General features: G+C 38.6%; 1 protein-coding gene and 1 long non-coding RNA gene across 6 annotated transcripts in view; one reads left to right on the plus strand and one right to left on the minus strand.

The window, feature by feature from the left end:
• The window catches only part of GTDC1 (glycosyltransferase like domain containing 1), a 425334-nt gene that overhangs the window by 378781 nt on the left and 25921 nt on the right, over window positions 1-20632 (plus strand). For 3 of the 5 annotated variants that reach the window (XM_032856125.1, XM_032856127.1, XM_032856129.1), the window contains 3 exons: window positions 3365-3435; window positions 4140-4231; window positions 9311-10445. In XM_032856125.1, coding sequence (XP_032712016.1) covers window positions 3365-3435; window positions 4140-4231; window positions 9311-9394 — 247 coding nt within the window. In that variant the 3' untranslated portion in view covers window positions 9395-10445. Of the gene's footprint in view, window positions 1-3364; window positions 3436-4139; window positions 4232-9310; window positions 10446-20632 lie in introns of those variants that run through there. The other 2 variants (XM_032856128.1, XM_032856124.1) reach the window with 1 other exon arrangement.
• Window positions 10393-18988, minus strand: LOC116866878. Its single transcript, XR_004382504.1, has 3 exons — window positions 18757-18988; window positions 17346-17462; window positions 10393-10988 (listed from the first exon to the last, which is right to left on the minus strand). It is a non-coding gene; the product is annotated as an uncharacterized LOC116866878 (long non-coding RNA).

Genomic DNA, 20632 nt, shown 5'->3' on the forward strand with positions numbered 1-20632 from the left:
TCCAGGAAAATGCAGATAAATTGGGGATTGTAAATGGAGACACTTAGAAATGTGGCTAATTTTCTTTCTTACCCACTGAAGCAGAGACAGGCTCTGAAAGGGACCAGGTACTGGGGTCCCTCCCCACAGCCCTGGGCAGATGGACCACTACCACTCGGCTTCACGCTGGCTCATTTACTTAGTGTTTTGCAATCCTTAATGTGCACAGCTGGCAGCTGAATGCAGGTTTGATACTAACAGTTTAGACATCTTTAGATGTAGCAGATGGAAAATTTTACACAAATAAAGTAGGAGAAAGTGTGCAATTAGGTTTTTATCTGCAGTTACATGATGCATCCTCTGTTTTAGTTTAGAACATCACCTTAGTGGGTGGTCATGATCTTTCCTTGTATCCAGGCCCTACCTTCTTGACACCACATTTGATGTTGGCTAAATGCCCAAGTACCAAACTTTTGTTTTTGTTGAGTGTGAATGAAATACGGAATGCAACAATCAGCAAAGCAAAAGACATACCATCAGTGAGATTGTAACAGTCCAGTACATTATGGCTACATTCCTTGCTAGTTAAGTCACTATGGTAAAATCCTTGGCAGGATTTTTTTCAATAGTTTATTCATGATGTTCATTATTATGAGTTGTAAAGAGTATGAGAATTTCATTTTTAAAATGTCTTATGGAATGTATCACTTTCTTAGATCTTGTAGACATGCTGTGGAAACCATAACATAAAATATGAGTTACTTACAATAACTAATTTTAATCCCATCTGCTAAGTATGACAACATTAGCATTTCCACTTAATTAAAAACACCCTTAAAGCAGCAATGTTTTAATCACTCCATTTTATTTACTCTCCTCCGGTGTCACTTATAATTGTAACTTTTTATTTTTTAATAATGAGGGATTTTTTTTTTTCTCCTTGCATCACACAAAAAAGTGCTGTCGATAATTAGCAGTCTTCTGTTATTAGTAGACTCAGGTGTCACAACTGTGTCTCATCCTCATTACAGTAAAAAATTTCACCTATCAGATTCATTATTGCTAGATAATGCGACTGAGAGCCTTTGCAGGCCCTCCAGAAAAGTAATTCAGCCAAGCAAAATTATCAGCTAATTATATTTAGAATCAAAAGCCCAACAACTATTTGCAGATAAATTGTATGAATTGAAGTGAATAGATCTGAATATTAAGATTCATAGATTTAGCAGATGATTTGTTAATTGGAATAAAAAGGTCATTTGCTAGTCATTTTAACAATAGATCAATTGGAACCCTATTTATTATTTAACTGGTAGTGCATAAGAATTGAAATGGTGAATAGTTGTATTATTGTTGTGAGATGATCATTTTCTTCAAAATAATAAAATACGAGAAACTTAGGGCAATGAATTTTAGAAACTTCTTTAAAAATATTGTGGCCTATTTATATATTTTAAAACATAGTTCTGATCTAAATAATCTGTATAATGAGGCTTAGTATTTAACAAGTCAGAATTATACCAAAAATGGTGGCTGGTTTTGATTTTATTTTTCTTGATGAATTAGAAATACATCCACAAATATAATTTGCAAATAAAAGTTGAAATCCAAAATCTGTAAGTTTTTCCTTCCTAAATCAAATAATGCCATTCCTATCTCACTGTATTTTAATTAGCAGAGGTTTTGGAAGTGGCATGGTACGTGCTCATACGATGACTCAAAATGTAACTTGGCCTGCAGTTTTCTTTCGGGGAACAGAACACTCTAATTCAAATCCATTATTAAAAAGCAGATAACATGTGCACTTTCTGAAATGTCTGTGACTTCACTCTTTTGATTTTATGTAATTATAAGGGAATGTTCATATGTATTTACTTTTCGATTGGCACAGCATTTTAAAACTGAGTGTCTTCAGATAAAGTGCGTATTTTCTCTTGGTTCCTAAAGAACATCACTGGTTTATGTGCTTAAAACTTCAGTGAATGTTTTATAATGCAGGCGCAGCACAGTTTATAGCTGTGCTTGAGATAAGAATGTCTATGCAAGACTCGATGTATATAGAGAAAAATATATATTAGATATTAGTTTGGGTTTTGAGATTAATAATTGGTAACTAGATCTTGTGCCACTTCACTGTGTTATCTTGTAACTTCTATCAGTTCTCAAGCAAAACTTTGAACTCAGTATTTTTCCAAACTTTGCAGCTTGAAGTAAATACTTTTCATTTAAACTAATTTCAGTCAACATAATAAAATAGGGAAAACATCACCCACTTAAAAACAGCTTAAATTGCATGTGTTTTGTCACTATAAACAAACAAGGTAAACATTGACATAACTTCAGATTATTGTTGGGTTTAAAAAAATCTGTAGTTCAAAATAAAATTCTGCCTTTGGTCAACATTTTGGATGCAATTCAAAGTTTCTCATAAAATAAACATATTTTAAAGAGTGCTTTGAATTTCACTATGTAATTTCTAGCCAACAGAAATTACAGTGGTCTCTTTAAGGTTTATTATATGTCAGATCAATAGCCATTATGCAGGGCTAACAACCCTCGAGATGCAATACCTTCCCTCTCGTTAACTCTTACTACTATGACAAGAAAAAAAAAAAAAAAAAGCAAAAAAAAACAAAAAAAACAAAAAACTTCTTATAGGTATCCCTTGAGGAAATCCTCTCAGAAAGTGAAACTTTCTTCTTTATTTCTTGTTCACTAATAAAAGTATTCTTTTCTGATAAACTGGGAAATGAGCCGAATTTTTGGCCAAGAAAGCAAAAGTGTTCATTAAGGTAATCTTCATGAGAATTTTTTAGTAAAAGGGGGGATAGTTTTGCATTCTGCAAAATAACAAATTATTTTGAAGCATGAGCTTAAAATGAAAATGCCCCATCACAACAGATTGTAAATTTTTTTTCTGATGCTTTTAAAAGTGCCTCGATCATTTCTGCGACTATAATGTTAAAGTTAAGTATTTGCTATTTTATTTAAACATTTTTGAAAAATGAACATTCTGGAGCTTTGCAGCATTATTAAGAAAAGCTGTCCATACTTTACCATGTTGTTACATGTGTTTATCTGCTGATTATAAAATGTGTTAAACAGTATTTTAAAAACAACAAAAAAAAATGCAGAGCTGCGCTTTGATTAATTCAGTGAACAAAACATATGCTGTTGGTTCTGTTCAATGAAATTCATATATATGATCAATAAAATCTTTTAAAAGAGCAACTTTGGCTTTAAGGCTTGTACTGCCGACCATGTTTCTCGTCCCAGCTAACTCAGGGCTCACACTGTTAACTTAGGCAAACAAAACCACTTTCTGGCTATGATAGTAATGTCTTTTTAATATTTTTTTTTTATCCCCGTTCTAAAATTCCTTTAGGTTGGAAGCTGTGTATTGTGGCTGTTACCCACTCTGTCCCAAAGATTTGGTTTATCCCGAAATATTTCCAGGTAGCTGCTTTACTGTACTTTCACCTTTGTGGAGATTTAATACATGATTCATGCTAAATTAGAAAGTTTGAAAATAAACTTAGGCAGGAGCAATTGTTTATTTGGCAAGTCAACATGTTAGTGTTAAGGCAAATTTTATGTGTTTTAATACATTAGAGTAAGCTTATATTTACCATCTGTTCTTTTAAGATAACAAAAAAGCAAGTTTTCAAATAGCATTCTTCATTGTTAGCATACACATCCCATAATGATGGATTTTTATAAGCAGGTCAGTGTTGCTGCAATTGCTTACAGATTTTTTTTAATGATATACACAGAGAAAAATCAAGGACTGGAAGTCACACCAAATTATTTAAACAATTGACTAGTTAATAATATGCAACTGTTGTTACAGGGTACATACGGCTATAGTACCAGTTCTTTGAAAAAAATTCTCATCACTAAATACATCACATATGCATTGTGTTACATTAGAATAATGTATTTTAATCACCCAAAGGAGATGTCTAAACAGCACAACTACACAGTCTTATTTAGCATTAAACATCCTTGTGAGCTGAGGTAACCTTATAAAATCATGCTTAAATAATGTAAAACACGAGGCAGCACAGAGCAATATGCATTTTTAATTAGTAAAGTGACTAATATCGAGTGTGTGCTTTGAGGTTTTTGTTTCATTAAAAATGTATCTGTTTTTCCTGCAGCTGAATATCTGTATTCTACACCTGAACAGCTTTCAAAAAGGCTCCAGAATTTCTGCAAGAGACCAGATATTGTAAGAAAACATCTTTATAAGGTAGATATTGAGGAGAGATTTACGTGGTATAAATGCCATATTGAAGTACAAAGAAAAATCTTTTAAAAAAAACATTTAATTAACATACTAATGTTTAAAGGAAACATGCTAGGGAGGGATATTAGTTGTTACACTAACAAGGATTAATTAAACTGGATGCCAGTTGTATTAACCTAGGTCTTATGAAATACGTGCACTTAATGCACGGTACATGCTTTTTTTTTTAATTTATTGTTTTCTAAGATGACTGTCCTTTACATTTAGCCCCAAGAGGCTTATAAAAATGAACCTGGATTAATGTAACTCATTAGTTTAAAAGGAAGTAAAGGAAAGATTCCACAATTATACTAATGAGGATAAGCCTTTCTTCCCATCATAATGAAATCTTCAGGCCTCAAAAATTCAGGTGGATGACATTTGTGAAGTTTGGTGTTCATTTTTTGACTACTTTGAAGATGATTTTCAAGAACCAAATGTTTCCCTTGTCCAGTTTAATCAAATGACCTAAAAATCCTTGGTTTGTTCAGAATGAGACTGCCAGTCCCCTCCCTTGAATGGCAAAGGCAAAGGGAGAAATGGTTGAAACAGCATCATCATGAAGTCCCCTCATTCATGATCTTTTTTTCTTGTTTGAATCAAGAATTTTACATTGTTGAAATCACAACACAAAGAGGCCCTGCTTAAAGTCTAAGTAATTGAACTGGGATAAATCTGCTTTACGACTTTGGAAGGTGGCTCTAGGCCATGAGTAATATACCTTTTTATATTCTTTGAATGTAGCATCTTCATTTTACATAAATTCAGTATAGTTTACAATCTAGCAGTTTTATAATCCAGTGTATTTTAATTCTCCTATGTTATGTATAACCTTCCTACATGAAATACAGTTTGCTGCCTTTTTTTCCTCTCCTTTTCCTTTTCGTGGCCTAAAATACATATTTACATAGTGATACATCAAAACAGTACTTTGTTTCTACAGGAAACAGTTAAACTTCAAGAAAAAGGGAGAGAACCAAAAATGCAATTTAACACCCAATTTCAAGCTCATTATCTTTCATTGTCTATTAACTTGGCAATGGTTCAGAAGGTAGCTCATAATAGTTTAAAATGCTGACTGAACAGTTCCAGGCTCCAGTATTGCTCCTTGAGTCAATACGATTGTACCGAATATAGGGGAAGCTTCCCAGACAAAACAGCCTCCCAAGGTCTCCATTCACAACTCCTGATTTTGGAAGTTCAGTTGTGGTCTGCTTTATATAAAATGTTCCTCCAGTTGTTTTCCACATCACTGGCCATCGGAAAGGGCAGACTGTGGAAATTGAAGAAATAGAATCAAAAGTATTTATGCAAATGGATTCCTTTTCTATCTATGACACAGAGATCTTTTCAGTGAGCTCACCATCAACTCGCTAATTTTGTTCTTCCCTCCTGGGGAATTTTGGGTGTAGTTTAGCTTGTTTTTTGTTTTTTGGGTTTTTTTTTTTTTTTCAGTTTTATTGAGATAGAAGCGACAATGCAATGTCAGTTCACAACCTACCGCATAGTGACTTGACCTCCACATCTTGGGGAATGGTCACCCCCATAGGTTTAATTATCATCCATCATCTCATAGAGATACAAAAAAAAAAAAAAAAGAAAATGTTTTTTCCTTGAAGTACTTAGAATGATATTTCCACCATCAAAGCGTATTTAACTTTGCTTCAGTTTTTAACTTTGCTTCAGGTTAGGCCTCATTATCTCTGTTAGACTTTGTGGACAAATTTTTAACCATTTCAGAAGTTACTGCAACAAGTTGCCTTGAGTGACAAAAGAAAACAGACATGTGGTTGAAATATTTTAATACAGCTACTCCGTAACATGGCCATAATTATTTATTTTACAAACAAATACTGGAAAAACACAGAAACAATGTCAGCTTAGTGGTAATGCTGTCACTCATTCCAGATTGTTCCTCGTCCAGCTTAAAGATCACTTATGCCTTGAATCTTATTTCCTATTACTGCTTTTTACATATGTTTTTGGTCTGTACATCCTAAAGTGCTCCATCTCAGAGTTTTATAAATTAAAACTTTATACATCAGCATTTATAAGAATTCATATGTATGATTCTTTTTTTATGTCTTTTCTACTGTGGATTTTTTTCTTATAAATCTGTTACACACTTTCAGATGTGTCCTCATGTGTAAATCCTGATATTTTATCTAAAGATTAGTCTTAAAATTAATAAATTAGTCTAAGAATTATAAGTAATCAAGCTTTAGGATGCATTTGTCAGGAGAAACTGATAAAAACCACAAAGAAGGACCACAGATTTAGTTTGGTTACTGTAATGGGACTTAGAACCAAAACAGAAAAAGAATGCCTTCTAAAACTTTATAATTAAGAATATAATAAGCTATAGTATTTTTCAACCTTATGTTTTCTAAATATACACATTTTCAGGTAACCATTTGCTTTCACTAAATACAAGAAAATTATTCCCCCCAAGGCAGTATTTTCCTTACTTTTCTTATGCAATGGAAGAGTCTTTTGTGTGTACAGTTAAAGAGAATGTTGGGGTTTTTTTTAGACTTATTCCATTGGACAGTGCTGTTTTGCTTTTATAAAACATATGCTTCTAAGATCTAAAAGGATAGAATGTCACTGAATTCTTTAATTTGCTCCTTTTACATTTTTACACCTTACTCTCTTTTTTTGTCAAAAGTTTACATTTTAAAATCATCTCAACTGCTTTTCACATAGGGTTCACTTTAGGATAGGATTTTTCATATGGATTCACACTTAGAAATTTAATGACTAGAATAAGGCTACTAACACTTGGCTTTCTTCTCACATGAGACATTATACTTTCAATATGAGTGAGAGTTTGGGGGCTATAACTTGAAGCAGGATTTGAAACAGAATGCTAGTAACTGAAAAGCAGAAACAGAATTGGATACTTTTTTTTTTTTTCTTAAAGTGACTTTTTCTACTACAGAACACTGTTGCCGGTGACTTCTCACCTGAAATGGTTTCAGATTTGAAATGTTTAAATTCCTCACATGCATGTTCTCCCTCACTCTTTCCCTCTCTCTTTCAATCTCTCTCTCACACAAACACACAGACATACACAAACTTTTTTTAAGATCTTTCTTAAGAGAAATCCAATGCATGCAGAAATTAAATGTTTCTTAATTATTTTAAGAATCTAAAACCATTTTTCTTAATTAAAAAAAAAAAAAACTAAACATTGCTTTTAAAAGTTTACATCTAAGTTTAGTCATTGACTGAAGCTTTCTTGTACTTTCAGGACACTTCCTTTTCCGAGGAGGTCAGACACATTGGCCACATACTTGTCACACAGATTGAAAATAGGTTTCATTTCATCCACGATAGAGAGCTTTCTGTGACTTCCCAAACATAACTTAAACACACGGTTCTAGAAGTAACCGTAAAATAATTAGCCAAGTATTGACTTCTTACACCCACAATGCTTTTCTCTTTACAACCCAAATAAGTCTAATACCATGAAATTGTATTTTTGCCTCATTTTTACTATGTGAATTTACTTACTGAAAATTCCCAACAACTTTTTTGAGATCAGTGCCTTGTGTTTTTACAGATTTCTCATCATTATATTTTAAAATGCTTTAGAGAAAAAATTATGGACATTTACCTTGTTACCAGATTGAAAAGAGCACAGGGCACAAACAGGGCACTTGTGTAAAGTAAATACCACCCAGAGAAATGGGATAGATCTTCATTCCCATCCTATTTCTCATTTCCTTTTCTTTACAAATTGTGTGATATTTTGTGTGCAAAAAGAGATGCATTCTCTCTTGTACTTTCTGAGAGTGACCTGTAATTTCTTGAGATTTTTCAGCTGATAGCTGCTGATTTTTATTCTGTTCTCCTCTTCAAGCTCTGCAACATTCTAGAAACTTCTATAACCTGGTCTTAATTGGAGGAGAGAAGAATTTTCAGATTTCTGCCTCAAAATGATTCCAAACAATGATTAAGCTTACAGTTCAGATTCAGTGCCCAGAAAAGCCATTTGTGGCTGTCTTAATTATATCAGGCTCTATCTCCCTGAACCACAGCCATGCCACTCTAAGTTTCCTTCAAGACACCGGTCACTTTATAGTCCCCTTTTAATTTGAGCTTGTATTCCAGATGTCAGTAAGGTGTTGCTCATTTGTATTAACACTCCTCCAAAATCATGACTCTTTTTCCTTAAAAATGAAAACTTAAAAGCTGGTGACATTTTTAGAACTTCTAAAAATCTCTCAACCGCACCAGCACAATTTCAGGCAACTTCTCAATCTCTCTCTCCCTCCCTCTCTCCCTCCTCCCTGGTCTTCTCCCTCTCTCTGTCTTCACTCCCTCCCTTGATTTTATTTGGCTTGTTTGTCCTTTGATTTGTCTAAACAAAAGCAAAAAACCTTTAGCACAATGGAAAGACTTGGGGTGATCAAGATCACTTAGAGGTTTTGGCGTCTCGTCCTCCTCTGCTACTCATTTGCAGCCTGGCTCTAGGTGAATCTCTCTATATGATTCATCTGTTAACTTGGAGGAATTTTTTTTTCCCCTAAATTCTTAATAGCATTTTCCCCCTGAGGTACTGCTATAATGAAATAATAAATATAAACCTGTTTGTAAACTCGAAGGGCTTTATACATTTCACATAACAGTAATGGCATTTCTCTTGTGCCTTAACCACTTAAAAGTGAAATTCACATCAGCAAATGCATGGGTTAGGAGTGTTGTCTATCTTGTGTTTATAAAAGTTAAAAGTTGGATTATAAACTTTGAATACCCGTCATCCATAACACAAACCAGGAAATATGTGTGCAGCGAAATGCGCCCATTTGCGAAAAATCGGGAGCTTTCCCCTACGGTTGAAAAGACAGTTGCACTTTAAACCAATCAGAAACCGGGATTTCCTGAGTTGATGAAACTCGAGAACCATTTACTTGGTGGCTTTTTGATATCTAATTGACGTAAGTTATGCAAATGTGCAATATGAATTTTGAGCAAACTTTCGTCTTTCGGTTGTTAATGCTTCTTCATTGCTTTCTCTTCTCTTCCTCCCCCTCACAGGGTGAAATGACTCCTTTTTCTTGGGCAGCCCTACATGGTAAATTCAGGTCTCTGCTTACAACAGAACCTAGGGAAGATTTGTGACAGATGGGGCTAAGTCACAAACTTGCAGCCTAAGGCAGAATCTGTAGAACTTTCCAGAGTGTGCCCATATTTACCTGATCAGAGAGAAAAGAAAATCTGCAGAGGAAGCTGAGCCTGGCTGCTTGTCATAGCTGACACAGAGCCATCTGCCACAAACCTGTGGCGGCTTCAGATCTCCCATCCCTGCCACCACCCCAACTCAAATTAAATACAGATTCCTAGAGACGTTATGATGGTTACACATGTCCTCGGCATCACATGGAGGAGACTGTTCAAAAAAAAATATGTGGCCTGTTGTATAACCGCACTCATGTATCCCATATGTGGTGCCACATTGAATTTCCGGTTGAATCTGTTTTTATCCTTTGTACTGGATGACATGGTGCCTGAATTCTTTCTTTTTGCCGACACGATGGCAGCCAAACTGCAGCTTCAAAAGCTCGCGCTTGGCTGTGTTTCTACCTAGGTTGCCAGGTTATCATCGGAGCCTTCTTGTGTCCTCAAAGGGCCACAGGGTCTGAACGGGGGATCAGGATGCTACCAGACTAATTGGGCAGCCATCTCAGAATTGTCTGTGGGCAAAGGGCTGCTTTAGCACTTTTATTTTAGCAAATTAATGACTCTCTGGCACAGGGGTTTTTAAGTGAAGGTATTAATAAGGGGTCTGGCAGGTATTCCCATGATTCACAGAGTTACATTTGCATTCAATTTATTTTAAAGTTGCGAGATAAACAGCTGTAATTTAGACAAACATGGGAAACACACTAAGTGGGGCCATCTTGCCCATAAAATGAACACTGAGATACTTGTTTTAATTTTTTTTTTCCTGGGGTAAAAACAGAGAAATCAAAATACTTCTACTAAAACAGTCATTTTGGTAGAAATATTCCTCAAAAATATTTGCATCCAGCTACAAATAAAATCTTTTCAAGATAAATCGCTTATGATTCCAATAGTCAAGCTGCTGTATTTGTTGATATAAAGATGTTTTGAACGGCTAGATTGTAAAATAAATTTTTAATAAAGTGCCTACTGCAATTTTTAATTAGCATATCTCATTTATGTGTAAAGAGTGTACATCTATCTGTATGTTTCTCGCTGAACACTTTCCTTGTGTCAGAGACAACGAATACAATTGTTTCTTTTCCGGATGTACAGGGATCTGTTTTGCAAATGTTTGTAAGATATTATGACATTTCCAAGATTTTCTTTGCATTCTGGAAAGCAGGAGGTAAACATTTGTAGTCATTAAGGTAAAGTCTGTTGATAAACCATCTTCTGTTTACTGACAGGTAAATTGTAACTTTCCTAGCTTTTGAAAAGAGTAACTTTTATACACTGCAGAGTGAGGATAGCCAGGGAGCAGAGGGTAGACAAGTGCCACGTGTGGCCTTCTGGCTCTAGAACGATTGAGTGGTCTAGCAGGCATCCGAGACAGAGCAGGCGATGATTCAGAAGTCCGGTAGGGCCCATTTGACAGGTAGCAAAATAGTCAGCAGGAAGGAGATCAAGGTCCAGGAGCCAGAGAGAGCCCTCAGGATAGCATCAGTCTTGCAGATCAAAGAAGGCAGGAGGAATTCAGAATCCATCAGGCCTGGGAACGGAAAAGCAGGAAGAGTGAGAAGCAGAAACAGCAAGCCCTATCTTTGCAGATAGTCCTCTCCCTGACCTGTGTGAGATCCTTAACACATGGTGGGACATCACAGCACTGGCTTCAAGTCCTATCCGTTGTGGGGAAGCCACTGAACAAATTACCTCCTCACCCAAAAAAATTACTTTTTTGGGCTCCAGGATTATTTCGGTCTGAGACTGGGGAACTCGGAATCTATCAGGTGTGCTCCTTTTGAGTGTAAAAGTTAAGGTATAAATATGCCTAAGAGGTTCTTAGACACTTTGGGCAGGGTTTATCATCTAATTAGATGAACTAGACCAGTAAATTTGCTTCAGTCAGAAGGATGCCTTGTCACAGTGATGTCTTCTCAAAATAATTAAGTATAATCTCACAGCCAAGAAACAATGGTTTAGTTTACTGTGTTTTACTGTCATGAAAATAATGGGTTCCCATTTTATAGTAGACATAGTTGAAAGTTACCTGTGTCTGGAGGGTTTTTTCCCCCTGTACCCATAAATACAAATCCGCTTTTGTCTTTAGCTGTAACCCAGGATCACTTCTAGAATAAAAATTTACATTAAAGTTATCATTTCTTAAAACAATGCTGTCAGACTTGGTATTAGTGCATATAAACAATAAAAAGTTTTGTAAATGTGTAATTCTTAACATTTGAAAACTTGAAGTGTTTGTGCATCTGTGTGTCCACGTGTGTTGTGTGCTTCTTAGATCCATGATGTGGTGGGATGGAGTATTGCTAAGTTAACCCATATTTCAGGGAGGTCACAGGATAATTGTGAATACAAGTTGATTTCTTAATTCCTATTTCCCTTACTTTGAGTAAAGAGATTGAATGCTCCCATTATTTCTTATTTTGAGTATGTTGTTGGAAATTTCGATCTTTCTTTTTTGAAACATTCAGTTCTCTTCACTCTTTTCAAATAAATCACTAAGCCAATTTCAAGTTTAAATATCTTTCAAAGTCTGCTCATTATCAAGACCTTGGTACAGTGTCCAGGATGCCTGCCATGAACTTACCCAATCTGTGTTTCTGGCTAGGTGTTTCTGTACTAAGCAGCAGAGCACCTAGCTCTTAAGCTATTCATTTATACCATGTTGATAAGGAATAGGTCAAAAGACCTCTCTCAAAAAAGCTTGGGGTTTAATAAGCATCCTTCAGATATGGCTAGGTTTAAGTGCCCTGCTCGGGCTCTCAGATGCTCAGTCATGCCACATAAAGATGGCAGCAGAATCAGTAAGTCGATGAAAACTCACAGCCATAGAGGACTACACAGATTCATTTCAACACCTTGAAATGCATCTGGAAGCAAAGATTTCATTTTATGTTGAAGGTGTTAATTATATTTGATATTTTTAAAAGTAAAATCTGTTTTTGAGAAAGCATCTGCTACCCAGAAATATTATGAGCCACAATAAAATTTTCAGTTAAGTCTCAAGATACTTTCTGTGGATGATAGAATCGGTTTTCAACTGATAGCCCGTGCTGTCTTTTAATGTTGACATATTCCATGAGTTTTATTCTTCTATTGGCTGTTGACAAGTATCACCCTAAGTGCCTTTCTGTTTCAGTGGAAAATTGGGTGGCCTTTAATATAAGATTTTATGTTTAACAATGAAGAGAGTATATTATAAACCACTGACATGTTTCATTTTAAAATGGGAACTGAGATTACAGGACAACTAAAGATTCCATAATGCACTCTCCCTTCAGAGCCATTCACTAAAATGTAACTGGGAAAGTTTAAAAACATTCAAACAATTCTACATGCAGCTCAAAGCTGTGTATATTGTTGATTAAAATATAACAACAACAAAACCACAGGGATTTACACCAAATGTACAATAACTGTTAAGTCAGAGGAGTGATGGTACAAAGCACAGACATGTACAGGGAGAGGCACATTGACTCGGTAGCTAGTGGCTTATTTCTGAAGTTGGGTCATAGTATCCAAAGGCTATTTGTACTTTTTATGACTTTTTGTGTGTGTTGAATGTTCTCACTGGATATGCCTTCTGATGGGAGCTATTAATACTTCAGTTAGTTTTACTACCATGCCTTCCTTAACATTTTTTGACTCTAAACTATTGATCTAGTCAGAAAACCATTTCCCTTCAGACAGTGGAAGAAACTGCCCTAACTGCCAGTTTTGCATGAGAAGACCTTCCTTCCCTTACCAGGAGCCAGGGACTTAACCTTGATTGTGAAACAAATCATACTTTGAAGAAGTCTGACATGATGGTCCATGGGTCCCTTTTTCCTGGGGCTGCTGACTACCATTCCTCACTAATTCCTGTAATGTTACAAACTCAACATGGAAAACCATAGTTCTATAAACCCCCTTTTGAAAGATAATGAGAAGAAGATAAAAGAAGATGTTACATGAGCCAGTCTTCACATCTTGGAAAATTCAGAGGTGTGTGGTAGAGAACAGAGTTATCTGAGCTCCCAACCACACTAGCCATCTCCCACAGTAGTGCCTGTTCCTTTTTCTCTTCAAGACAGGGTCAATTATGGACTCTGTCCTTTCTTGCAATCCATGAGAAGGAGCTCTCCTTCATGCCTTTAGAATTAATTCCCTCACTGCATATGAGGTACATATGGCTTCGGGGACCAGGATCCTCATTCACCCTACAGCCCATTTTCCTACAATGGCATTTGGGGTTAGTTCTTCAGGGATCCTCCCATTCTCATTACCTCCCGTTACCTCATTACCTGTTGCAGTTCTATGGTTATGAGTTTCAACCCTAAGACAGGTTCATAATTATTCTCATAAATTTTACAAGGAACTGTTGATTCGTGGGAGATGATTTAAGATGCTTATGTTACTCTCCTATCAATTACTGCATTTAAATAGCAGACCTAAGGTAGTATGCCAGAAGTGATTTCTGGGAATACTTGTGTGATACCTTTCTCCAGGAATGTGAAGTCCTTTATATTTGAAATTTTAATATTTCCAATATCATTTCACAAATGAGAAAATCAAGGGGTCATAAATAATGGCATATTTAGGAGCCGGACTATGTTGTAGAAACAGAGATTTTTTGTATAAGCCTTCCACCGTATGGGATGGTGTCCTTATCACCTATGTGTCTTTCAGGAAGCACCAGGGTCAGTGTGCATGACAGTTGGACCCCTAGGCAAGAGAGTGCAGAGGGTAGCAGGGGGCTGCTTTGTGGCCCACATGGTTGGTCTTAAAAGAGGCATGAGAGATCATATAGTGAGGCCAATGTTTTCAGCATCTTTATTATTACTATTACTGTGCCTCTGGGGAGGCATTTATCCTCGACATCCATCATAGGCCTGTCTGTCCCTGTGATCTTTACACTCAGATGCATTTATATATTTAAGGTAACTGTCCTGGCCCTCCTGGTAAGCATTTGTTTTTGAAACCTGTGGGGAAACTGAAGCCCTTAGGAGAAGCTGAGTTGCTAAGGGTCCTGAAGTGGTAGAGGCAGGTCTAGAACAACCACGTGCAGGAGGCTGTCTGTGGTCAATCCAGTTGGCCAAGACCATCCCTTAAAGGAGGGGAAAGGGGCAAATCTCCTTCTCCATCTTTTTCCCCTCAATCCTCCTCCCACTTCTCTTACTAGCAGAATGAACATGGATTAATAAGTTGCCAGTACGGTTCTATAGATTTGTTTCATGTTACTTGTGGATGCATTTGAATTCTAAGTGGCCACAAAGGAGGAATGTGCAAGAATTCATTCCTAGTACTAAAATTTCAAACTCTGCAGCACACACGAAACTTCTGGACAGCTGAGCCTTTCTCTATTGCCTTTCACATCATATAACAATGAAGTTACTTATCCACATAGAAGGCTGGCCCTTCATCCAGAGGCAGCCCGCACAATCTCACCTGGTGGCAAAGGCCTAGGACAGAGGGAGCAGGTGGCATGGGTGACTGAAGCACCTTTAATTGTGCAGCAAAGGGAATGCTCCCTCTCATCTCAAACAGATAACCCAGAAATTACATCCTGAATCTTATTTCCCCGGAAAGAAAAGGAAGGGGAGGGATAACTTAAAAAGAAGATACTTCTAATATGGTATTAGACTGTAATTCATAGGGAAATTTATGCCTGAGATATGAATTTCTGAAAATAGGGGTTTTTTTTTAAGGGGAAACACACATCCTTAATTATAGAGTAATAAATACCAATGGTATATTATCTTCTGATATTTCCTTACACAGATATCAAAGCAGGCAGCTGTTTTTGAAAACTGATAATCAAGTACAATATAAGTATATTACATCTTGTACTTACAACACACCCTTCAACTAAGCAACCTCCTGGAGCACTCAACAGTGAGAACCAGAGCTGCTTATAGTAGAAGCCCAACTGAACAAATTAGCCTTGAATTGTAACTTAAGAATCATAGTCAAACCGAAATGCCTGTCCTTGCCAGGAAAGGCATTCCAAAGGCAAAGAGCATGCCAAGTAAAAAGGCTTTGCTTCAGGATTATGGAGGCAGTTCTCAAAAGCCAGCATAACTTAATGATCAATCAGAAAAATATAGAGCAGTAACTACACAACTGAAGGATACATAAAAATTGTACAAAGCATTAATAGTGAATGGGGAGGTAGAATGGGATTTTAACAGAACGTATTACGCTCTCAGAAAGCTTTATTTATTGCTTTCAATCCGGGCAGCAAAAGAAAGACAAACATGGTCAAAGAAAAGTACGTGGACAAATGTGGGGGGTAGGAAAGGAAATGAAGGTTAAACAAGGCCAATATGATTCAGAATGAAAGGGAGGGAGGAAAGTATAAGGAGCCAGCTGCAATTACTAAATGTTACATTAAGAAGAGCTGAAATTGAGAGAGGGAGGTCTGGGTATTTTACTAAGTGGATTAATGTCCTCTTCTTTGGGTGTCTGAAGTTGCAGATTTTAATTTATTTGGTGCAGGGTTTTATTGTGAAATTCCTAATGGGATGGAGGGATAAATAGGGACAATTATAAACAGTCAGAAAGTAGAAAAGGGGAACATAAAATACCTCTTTATAAATTTAACTAAAATAAATACAGGGTTTGAAGCTATGGACAGAGGTAAATAATCAACAAAATACTTAGTTCATTATGATAGAACTTAAAGGAAAATGAGAGGTACATATAAAAAAAAAAAAAAAAAACCCCAAAAAGACAAAAACATCCATAAAGATGCGTCAAGCCAAGGATTTTGAGTGACTTAGGGGCTAGTTTATTGCTGCTCTCCTTTCTCCACCCATTTAAAAAAAATAAATCATAACTCTGGCATTTAGAAAACTAGTCATGAACATCATTTATTAATATAAGCTTAATCCCGTGCTATTCTTCGGTGGGTGGTAAAAACATGAGCTAACAACAACTGGCCTAAAACAGAATGATTCTCTCCAATCCTGGGAAGCTCTAAGGAAAGAGAAACTCCAAATAGGCTCTTTCACCTCCCTTATTTTACTGAAGGAGAAAGTCAAGAAGTGGGGAGGGCAGAGCCAAATCAGAGGACAAGAAGCTTGCAGGAGATTTTTAAAGTTTTCCTAAATAGGTATCAGAAAAAGCGATGGGCTTGGAACCTAGTGTGATTTATATCCATTTATTAATCCGCTAATTACCACTTGTGGGGAAGGTGGGAAATAAGGAAGGCTTTCTGCTTTCTACAACGGAGGAGACCGAGGCAGAGACTTAATCGTGTCATACTGCCTGAGTGTAACAATGCTGTCATGTGGCTGGCCACCGGTCCACAAAGGTTCTGGGTTCAAGAACACATCTGCCCATTTCATTTCATTTCAATTGAAAATATGGATCAGCAGGTATTTAAGAATTACTGACGTGCAGGTATTAATCTTGAATGCAAATGCAGATAGCATTATTGAGTGTGTGGGCAAATCACTGCAACCACATGAAAAGGCACTTTGAAAAAAATTTTATAAAATGCTGTGCGGAAAATGATGGTGAAAAATGCAAATGAAAAATGGGAAAATATCATCTACAAAGAGGAAGATGTGTAAAATGACTAAACAAGGTGGCCTTGTTGCCTTCCACCTGCTGCATCAATTCTATCGGTAAACAGATTACTTGCAAAGAGGCGAAGTCTTCTATTTCTAAAGCTGACCTAGCAACAAGAAGGAGAAAACACAGAAGAGGACATTGCATAGTGGCTCAGGGTGACCCTCAAAGGTCATTTAACTCTAGGGTTAAAAATGAGGGTGCCAAACTAGAGGTTTGTGAACACTTCTCCATCTATGAAGAATTCAGAATATCGTGGAGGTGAAACGCTGTCTTAAATCCCAGGGACAGGGTGTTTTGTGATCACAGTGAAGAGGAAAGTCATCAAAGCACACACCTTTTTCCTTTTTCCTCTTGAGCTGCAGAGCTATGGTGGGGAACTTGTGCTCTCTGGTGCTGGCTGTTATGTTCCCTGGCTTTCAGTCGGCTTGGCTTTTCCCCTGGAGTTCTGATGCTGTGATAACAGGCCAGAAAAGAAAGAAAGAAGGAAGGAAGGAAGGAAGGAAGGAAGGAAGGAAGGAAGGAAGGAAGGGAGGGAGGGAGGGAGGGAGGAAGGAGAGAGAGAGAAATCTACAAAACTGAAAAACAAAATGTGTGTGTGTGTGTGCCCCGCGCGTGTGTCTGTGTGCACGCGCGCGTGCACGGTGAGATTTCACTGAAGATAAAGAATTGCAACACTCTAAGCACCAAATTTTTAAAACTTAAAAAGTATGAGTAATGGAGTTCTGAAGAAGCAAAATGTGCTGGAGCAGAATATTTATAGTCCCTTTTTTGTGAGAGGTTCCCCAGACCGCTGGGTGCATCAGCAAACTGTCCTCCTACTGGAGCGTGCAGCTGCGATTTGGCCCCAGGCACCACCTACCCAGAGTCACTACCTAATGCATTTTACATTTGCACAGATAATAAAAGAGAAAGGGGCAGGGGAAAAAAAAAGAAGAAGTCTGAGAAGGGGCCATTTTCCCCCTCAGCGTTGTGTGTCTCCTTTTGTCGCGGCCGTCAGCTGACATGGAAAATGTGGTGTACGGTTTTGCTTGCCTTTAATCTGTAATTAAGGATTCCTTGTCTGGGGCTTGCTACCTCTCCTCGCCTTCCGTCCCTGCCTCTCGGGTCTTCCGCTCTCGGTCGGGCCTGGCCCCGCGCCGCCGGCGGGGGGCTCGAGGTGGCGCGCCGCGGGCAGTGGGGAGGCGGCGGGACGCGGGGGCCTCGGCTGGGTCCTGCGCTCGCCCGCCGGAGAGCACGCACCCCCGCGCCCCGCCCCGCCCGGTCGCGATCCCCTGGCGAGCCAGCGCCCGGCGTCGGGGCAGCTGTGCCGGGGCTGCCCGGAGCTGGCAAGGACCGCCAGCGGGGCCCCTGGAAACCTCGGCGGGCGCTGCGCCGCCGCCCTCGCCGCTCGTCCTCTCCCCCGCGCTGTGGCGCCTTCGCGACCGGCGAGCCCGAGGTCCGGTGCGCCACGGCCCCCTTGACGCCCTGCTCGGCGCCGTCCGGAGCAGGCGGAGGGAGCCCTCCTCCTCTCCTGGCGGGAGAAAAGGGAACGGGAGAGGGACGGCGGGGTCACAGAGTCCTAGCGGAGCCGAGAGTCGGAGGAGCCCCGAGGCCGAGCTGCGGGGCCGAGCGAGCCCCGGGCAGCGGCCGCGCTCGCGCTCACACTCGCGCCCACGCTAGCGGGACTCGCTCGCCGCCCCGCCTGGCGCGCGCACTGGCACGCACCCACACTGGCACGCACCCCGCCACGCGCGCTCCACACTCACGCGCTGCCACGCACACGCGCCGCGTGGCCCACGGCCGCCCTGGCTCGCGTGCGCAGGGCCGGAATCTTCCCTGTCGGGCCCCCGGGAAGGCGGCGCAGCCCGGGCGGGGCTCAACTCTCCCAGTCGTCTAAGTGTTTTACTGAACTGGGTTCCCGGAGTCCGCAGGTCTGTCAGTGAGACGTTAGGATGAGGATGCACCGAGCAGAAACAAAAGTACTGATTTCTGTGCCCCCTCCCCTTTAAAAAAAAAAAAAAAAAAGATTACCTTAAGCAAAAAAAATAAATAAATAAATAAATAAATAAAATAAAATAACAACAACAACAACAACAAAGGAGGGCATATGGATGGGCGCGGAGACTGGCTATTAACTTCAAAAATACTCTTATTCCTCTCTCATTATCCTGGCATCTGTTTAAATCCCACCCCAAACCCCCAGCGCTAACCTGTGCTTTGGGTTACAAACTTCCTTTCTCCTCTCAACCACCAATGGGTTATTTAGGAGGAGAGGAGAAGAGGGGTTAAGAGGTATTTAGGCAGGAGAATATTTAGAAGCCCCGTGTTGATTTGTCACTCGTTTGGTCAAATTAAGTTCCTCAGAAATTTGAAATTTCCAACGTTTAATATCATTTTGGGGCTTCTAAAATGTTTGAAGAGCCTCCCCTCACTATTATTTTTTAACATTCGATATTTATTTGAGTGTAGACATTTAGAATTACATATGTAAGAGGAAAAAATGCTCCTCTTTCTTGGTTTCACCAAAGCTGTTTGCGTTTCTTTCCATCCAGCTTGTAGCTTATTTCCTCTCTCGTTCCCACCAATAGAGATTGTCTGCCGAAGTGCTGTACGCTGTGACCAAATACAAGAAACCTTCATCCGGAGTGTTCATGACCTTACTTGGCATCTACTTCTCAAGATCCCACCCCCTCTGTTTGAAATATTATTCGAACTGTCGACTTGGAAATATGGGTTGGTTGGTTGGTTGGTTGGTCGTTTAAAATGTGAGAAGAGCAGCGCCCAGGGAAACTGAGGGCGGGGAGGTGGGCCTACAGAACCCTACTGTTGAGAGGCTGAACAAGAACACATGGGAAGTGCATCAAGAAGAGACTGTCAGTAAACAATGATAATCAGGGCTTTGGAAACTCATAAAACTGATTGAAATATCTGATTCATTATTTATTCATCACAGCACAATTTTGCAAATCCAAGAATAGTGTTTGAAAACCAAGTGTCTTCTATTTTGTACATCTACTTGGCAGATGGGTCTCCCTTTCAAAATGTAGCGAAAGGGTTAAAGATATAATTTTAGAAAAGTATCTCAGGAAATGACATTAAGATCTGATACATTTCCCTTTCTTTCTGGCAACAATATCCCCCAAAGAAAAAATATATACTTATTGATATGATGATAATGTTTCTCATTATGAGTACAAGTGTCAGAATGATTCCTGTTTGTGCAAGTGTTTTTAAAACTGCGAGGACACTTTGAAAGCTGACGAGCCAATGGAGGAGAACTTCTTTTAACTCCATAATAGCAGGTTACATAGTAAATGAACACGGATGGTCAAATAGCCAATTATGGTATAAATATCCGCTGTTTACATAGAGGTGTTAAATGAGCCTTTGGAGTACAAAGGATTAGGCCCATCTAAGCTACCACTTGTTCTTCAACCTATTATGTCTTTCCTTAAAAAGGCCAGTGCCACTGTAGGTAATATGCACACAGAACATACTTCTCTATGTTGATTTTAGTTTGCTTTATTTCAATGCACACTGTTGTTTACTTTTTAAAATTTAAATAAATGTCAGCATTGTATAATTTCTATGTTAACAAAGCAGTGAGCAAAATCCCTTGTATGTTTATAAAATATTATTGTT

This window comes from Lontra canadensis, unplaced genomic scaffold (assembly GCF_010015895.1).
Source record: "Lontra canadensis isolate GAN:19392208 unplaced genomic scaffold, GSC_riverotter_1.0 scaffold11, whole genome shotgun sequence".
In the NCBI taxonomy this organism is placed as follows: domain Eukaryota; kingdom Metazoa; phylum Chordata; class Mammalia; order Carnivora; family Mustelidae; genus Lontra; species Lontra canadensis.